The sequence below is a fragment of the Cornus florida genome, unplaced genomic scaffold, assembly GCF_030987335.1.
Source record: "Cornus florida cultivar Cherokee Brave unplaced genomic scaffold, ASM3098733v1 CherokeeBrave_3.0.0_Hap2_Chr07, whole genome shotgun sequence".
NCBI lineage: Eukaryota > Viridiplantae > Streptophyta > Magnoliopsida > Cornales > Cornaceae > Cornus > Cornus florida.
This window is the reverse complement of record NW_026775577.1, coordinates 74,742,916-74,749,898: the sequence shown is the minus strand read 5'-3', so window position 1 is coordinate 74,749,898 and position 6,983 is coordinate 74,742,916. Positions and strand designations below refer to the sequence as shown.

Here is a 6,983-nt window from a genome sequence, read left to right as displayed (position 1 = left end):
ATGAGGATTAAATCTTAAACATGGAATTTAATTAAATAAAAGGTTTCAAAACCTAACCGAATATTCTAAATCAAATATATGTGAAGTTATATGGCATGTAAATCAAGAATATCAAGTCAGAATTCAAGTAGAGTGAATAATGCACTCGGGGCAAATTAATTAATAATTACTAACTTTCAAAACACCTCCAATCACTTTCAAATTCAACTATGTTGGAGAGCATACTAAGGCCTAATTTAATATGCTGACACATATTGATTTTAAGTTAGTTAAAGCCAGGTGAATTAATCTTTCACCTAAGCTAAATATTAAATAAAATCTTTAATACTTGTTCAAATTTCCTCAATTTAATATATGTCAATGACCATATCATAGAGTACTATATTACCATGCTACATGTTTAAAACAATTCATAAGCAACTGGGAAAATGAAATCCAATACAAGAATTTTTTTTTTCTTTCCTAAATGAAGGAGTATATTCAAATAATCAATAAAGTACAATGAATCAAGCAAGGGCATACCCTCACTAATAAAAACATCCTAGCCTAGGATCAATACATAAAACAAAAAGCAATCAAAGCGAATTACAAATGTCTTGAAGATTAACCCCCAACACATCCAACACTTCCCAAAGAATACACTTAGCTAAATCCTTAGCCTCCTTGATACTCTTATCATGTAATCTATTATTCCTCTCCCACCATATAAAATATAGTGTAGCTGTAAAACAAACTTGGTATTATTTTCTTGACATCCTTTCTCTGAGACTGATCAAATTGTAGTAACAAATCTGCCAAAGCAAAAACTCTATGAAGGTTCCATGAGCAAACATGTGAAAGAAAACTCCAAACCTTCCAAACATATTCACACCCACAGACCAAATGATCCACATTTTCAACTTCATTATAGCAAAGATAACATCTAGATGCTAATGCAAACCCTCTCTTTTGCAAAAAATCATGTGAAATAACTGCCCGATGCATAATCAATACAGCATGAACTGACCATCTCGGCCGTCCACCATTCCAGCACAAAGTAGCCCAAGTCACCTCTTGGTTTTTCACTCTAGCAGCTTCCCAAGCTTTTTGAAACCCAAAAGGAGGAGTATGCCATTGCAATTGATCCTCACCAGCAATCATCAGCAGATTCTTGAATGCTTGCATCAAATCTTGCGTTGTGTTGCCTAATATTCCTTCATCCCACTGGCCGTCAGTGATAATAGCACTCATACAAATATTCTTATCTCTACTCAGACATCCTAGCGTTCTACGATTGAATATCTCACTCAAAAACTTCCCTTCACACCATGGATCCAGGAATACCTTTGTCTTTTGCCCATTACCAATCTGAAATCTGTAATTACTCTTTATAAAATCTCGGACAGCAACAATACTTCTCCAAACAGCTGAAGAAGATCCTTTAACAACCACATTCCAGTATGAAGCCTTCTTCAAATAGCAATTCCTAAACCATGCAACCCAAATTCTGTCCTTAGACAGTAAGAAATCCCAAGCCAGACACATTTTAGTAGCAAAATACAAGAAAATTTAAATTACAAAATCTCTAGATTTCATATTTAAGCATGCAATCAAGTTATATAAGCATCAATAGCATGTTATATAACAAGGATTAAACCTATAACACCTCCTACCTCAATTTGAGATGAAAACCTCAAAGGCCCACCGAAAAAAAAGTGTTCCGAATCCGCCGAAATCGAAGGATTTTGTCAGGAACAACACGATCTATATGAATCCCCAAGAAGCCCCATGAAAATCCAAACTTGGCCTCAAACCCAAACTCAAAACTTGGCCAAAAATGGTTTCTAATAAGGGGTAATGGTAAAGCACGACGAGGCGAATAACAAATGCTAAGGCCGAAGGATTTCTACCTAGGAAATCAAGTGGAGGAGAAGAAAGAGTGAAGGCAGCCCCTTGGGCTCCCATGGCTTCCAGCCAAGAGGAGGAAGAAGGTCTGAAAATCTGATTTTAAAAATTAGGGCAACCTATTTATAAAAATCTCAAAAAGTGCCCCGAAGGGCCCCGCCGGGTCCAGAAAAGTGAATTTTGAGCAAACGCACTCAAACGGCAAAACTCCGTGAACAAAAAAGATTTAAAATAAGAAAATATGAACAACGAAAGAAATAGCGTCAAAAACTGACTCCCGAGCAGAAAGTTATGCCCCGAACAAGTTCGGGGACAACCGGGTCCAGAAACTCTGAAACTGGAGAAAAAGGACCAAAACGGAATTCGAAGAGTCCACGACTCAAGGAAATGTGAAAATGAATCCCGTATGAGGATCCAGGCTCCAGATGAGACATTTTGTAATAACTTTCGTTAATTACACAATGACCCCTACAAAAAGGGTTAACTGCGAAACTGCCCCAGAATGAAAATATCTTCCAAAAGATATTTTCTTAGATACCCCTGAAATAAAATATCTTCAAAAGATATTTACAAAAAACACCCCAAGAAATGAAAAAGATTCTAAAGAATTGTGCATTCATGTCCCTATGGGCACCGGGAGCAAGTAGAGTACTTTCTTGCAAAAGTAAAGATACGTATTTCGATGAAACCACTCAAGATGAAGGCACGTGAAGTCAAAAAGCAACTCCAAGCATGAGAAGTGAGGTTGTGCCAAAAACTGACAAATGGAGATAAGACAGAATAGGGAAAAGGACGAAATAGCGCATAGTGTCGAAAAATGAAAAATGTGAAAATGACTCGGTCCTCAAAGGAAGTTGTCAATCCACGAAAAAGAGTCTCATGAACCAATTCCGAGCACTCGAGATAACACTAAGCGACACGAAACAGAGCTCAGAAAAGAAAATTAAACGAAAAAATTCATTCGTAAAATTTCAGGAAAAAGGAAAGAAAGGCAAATGACCGGGTCGTTACAGGATCATCGTGAGTGCTTGAGAATAGTTCCCGACACTTATTCTTTTTGGAGATTGGTATCGTCCTGGTGAAGACTGTGCCGTCTCCTCTTTTCTTTTTTGAACATTTTCCTTTTTCGTCTTTTCCCCATTTAGCACTTCTTCCGCGTAACCTCACTTTTTATGCTCCGATTTGATTTCTGACTTTACGTACTTTCATTCTATTTGGTTTCCACGAAATACGTATCTTTACTTTTTTAGAAAAGTACGCTGGTTGTTCACTGTGTCCATAGGAGCATGGATGCAAAGTTTCTTCGGAAACATTCTTCTTTCTTGGGGTGTTTTTCATAAATATCTTTTGAAAATATTTTATTTCGGGGGTTTTTAAGAAAATATTTTTGAAAGATATTTTCTATGACGGCCTTCGTTTTTTAAGCCAGTGCATCCTGTGATGAACCGAAGTTTGACCCGATAACGGATCTGGAATGTGGAAGCGAAAACATAAACAAGGGTATCTAGGGATATACAACATCCCTGGGATGCCAAAGTAACCCTCCATGAGGTCACGGAACTCCACGAGAACCAACACGGAATAAAAAAACAGAAAAAGACCAAAAGAAGTCCCCAAGGGAAAAATGGTCCTTTTTATATGGAAGTAACGTCTCAAGAAATATATATCATTCCCAAGACACATCCGTGACTTCCCACGAAGTCACGGAATCCAAAGAAAGCAAGCGGAAGCAATAAAAAAGGAAAATAGGATAAGTTTAGCCACAAGAGCAAACTGGTAATTTTTTAGAAATATCCAAGTGTAACCGAGTACACCAATAGATTGACAATGAAAAATTAATCAAGTTAGACTCAAAAATAAAGCATAAAAGGGCAAATTGGTAATTTTTCATAAAGATCCAGGTGTAACTGAGCACACCATTGGAAAGACAGTGGAAAATTAATAGACTTCAAAAAAAATTCATCTCATTTGGAGTCCGAATGAAGAAGAACGAGCGAAAACAAAAATCGACGTTAAGACGTCAAGACGGGGGCACCATGGGCGCCCACGGCGCACGCCGCGCGCCCTAACGAGCACCCCCACAAGCATCCTCACAAGAAACATGACATGCTATCAGCCTGCACAAATTTTGGAGTTTGAAATGCAATTTTGAAGGCCCCCACGAGTATCCTGACAAGCACCCTGACATTCTATTGGCCTGCACAAATTTTTGAGTTTGAAATGCAATTTTGAAGGCCTAGATAGCATTTTTTGGGAAAAAGTTATGCAGTTACCCCCCCCCCCCCACCAAAATCATGTTTTCTACATGACCATGTCAAGAGAAGTTTTTATTCTTCAAGTGAAATACCCAAAATGCCCCTTAAACAAGACTTTTTTCTGAAAAAAATGCGTGCACCAGAAAAACATATTTGACGCGGGGTTTTCGAGTCCGAGACGATATTTTTTGGAAAAATACGAAGAAAAAACCCCCCATGAAATCACATTTTCTACCCGACCATGTCAAAAGAAAATTTTAAAACGTGTTGTGAAATGCCCAAAACGCCCCTGATAAGTTTAGGCCAAAAACGAGGAAAATGCAACTTTGCACCAAGTGCTCATTTGACCCCAAATGCATTTCTAAGCTAAAACGATTATGCACACAAACGCATTTAGTGATTTTAAGCATGCGGAAATGGTCCGCGGCTCCCAAAAATGACCGATGCAAAATACGACCTATCAAAGCTCAAAAGTGCCTAAAATGAACTTAAAAATGAAAATTTGAAACTTAAAATTATAAAAATATTTCAAATGACCGTTTAGCCCTTGGCTAAACTCCATGCATGATTGAAGAGTCCCTATGGAAGTGTTAAAACCCACTTCCCACCACCCATGCAAATGTAATGGAGTTAAAGCATTGCATTTTTCTATTTTTTTAGAAAAATAGCCTTGAAAGTAAAAGTGCTTAGAATACAAATCAAATGTCGTTGGCCATGGCCTCATCTTATACATATCAAATACAACTCAAAAGGTGTACTTATGTACACATTACATAATTAGAAGTAAATATACAAGTTTTGACATTATAAACTAAAAATAGCCTTTCATGCTAATATTTGCATGAAATAAAAACTTCAAGTCTACAAAACTTCCAAGCCGTAGTGTGCATCCCAAATTATGGTCCATGTACTTGAAAAATGTCCCTACTATGTGGGTGAGTAACATAAAACTACTCGTAGGAGATAAGCATGCATAGACCTAACGTTTTACTGTTTATTCAATTGATATAAATCAATAATTAAGGTCCATGCCACCTAGCGTCTATGTCCAAGGTGAGACTCAAGGAGTATCCTAAGCTACCTTAAAACATTTCTAGCATAAACCATGTCATTCATGCAATTTAAGTAACATAGAAGCATGCGGTACAACGCATGTGACGGCCCAAGTTTTTCAACCCGGTGCGTCAGTGATGACCCGAAAGTTGACCCGATAACGGATCCGAAACGCGGAAGAAAAAGATAAAACCATAGTCCTTTGAGATAAAAACCATTTCTAAGACACCAAGATGATATTTCATGAGGTCACGGAAGTTAAAGTGAGCAAAAGAGGAAACTAGAGTTAAAACGGGCAAAATTCGTCAATAAAGGGCAAAATGGTCAATACACAATTAAAAGAAAAAAATTGACTCTAAACAAGTCAAACAAGGTGAATACAACCTAATGTAATCATTTCCCAACATTCCAAGGGGTTTAAAGAACATTGGCCAAGAGTCCCACAAAACGCTCTTTCCCGGTTAAAGTGAAAACTAACACTACTTTACTAAAATATGAATAACTCCCACTGTGATTGGAATATCGAAATGGCATTGGAACCATTGGAAAGCTAACTCAAAATTCATGAATTTAGGCTCAAGATTCACCCCATTTGGATAAGAAATGAAGTAGATATGGCCATTCAAAGTCGGAACAGCAGTACTGAAACTGAACTGAAGAAGCTGGAGTATGAAAGCTATTTCGGTTGACCGAAATAGAGCTTTGGATAACCAAAATGAACAAAAAAAACTTGCTGAAATCATGAATTTAGGTGTTGGTTGTTTCGGTAGACCGAAATAGGCCTTGAACAGTAGAATTGGCTACTTGAATGATGAGTTACTGTGCATAGACAAATCCAATTTCCATCGGTCGACCGAAATGGAGCTTCAGTCGATTGAAACACCTCGAAATGCTACTGGAAAACCTGTTATGAGTCCAAGGTGCTAAGGTTCAACCTATACTTTGAATCCCATGACAATTTGGTTCAAAATGAATGTGTAAAACTAATTTTTCATTGATATTCAAATGTGTGCATATGCCAACAACTTTGATATGAATACTTGAATGTAAAACAACAGTCCATGGCCTCATACCTATCAATTACAAGATTTTAATATGTTAAACCTCCAAAATTAGTTCAAATACACTTTGAAGCAAAAGTTTGATACTAAAAGAGTACAAGTACAAAAGTACACATGCTTGACCCTTGGCCTCTTTATTTACATGCTTATAATGTCAAAAGTAGATACTTAAATATCATTACATGTCAAGAAAACTACATAAGCTTCTAAAGTACCATACACCCATGGTGTACAAAATGTGACATCAAAAGAAAGGCATGTTAAACACTTGCATGTCAATACACAAAAATGATTCAAATAGCTCATAAGCCCCTAAGGATGATGAGCATCCAAAAATATAGTCTCTTTACCTGAAAAACAACCCAAACCACTAGGGTGAGTAATCAAGTTACTCGTAAGAAGAAGCATATGCGTATACCCTAAAGTTTCAATATCATTGCAAGATAAATATAGACGAATACAAAGGAGCATTCCACTTAACGTCTATGTTCAAGGTGTTCTAAGGGATCATCTTAAACTAACTTAAATGAATCTTTAACAACACATATCAATATCAATATACTTAACAACATCAATTCGCCAATAACAAGAATTACAAGTTACAATTAAACATTGGTTGTCAACTTGGAATTTAATGCGAAATCAATTAGTGGAAGACTTGGACATCACGTCTCGTACTAAACCAAGATCAAAATAGTTATTCCGGGCATTAACCCGCTGGGAAGACCAC

At 37.0% G+C, this 6,983-nt stretch overlaps 1 protein-coding gene across 1 annotated transcript; it reads right to left on the bottom strand.

Annotated features, from left to right (window-relative positions):
• Positions 1–687: 687 nt before the first annotated feature.
• Positions 688–1,524, bottom strand: LOC132266314 (uncharacterized). Its single transcript, XM_059767170.1, has one exon. It carries the CDS (start codon positions 1,522–1,524, stop codon positions 688–690), a length of 837 nt encoding a protein of 278 aa, XP_059623153.1.
• Positions 1,525–6,983: the final 5,459 nt, after the last annotated feature.

Coding starts and splice junctions, on each gene's coding strand:
- LOC132266314 (XM_059767170.1), bottom strand. CDS start 1,524: ATGTGTCTGGCTTGGGATTTCTTACTGTCTAAGGACAGAATTTGGGTT.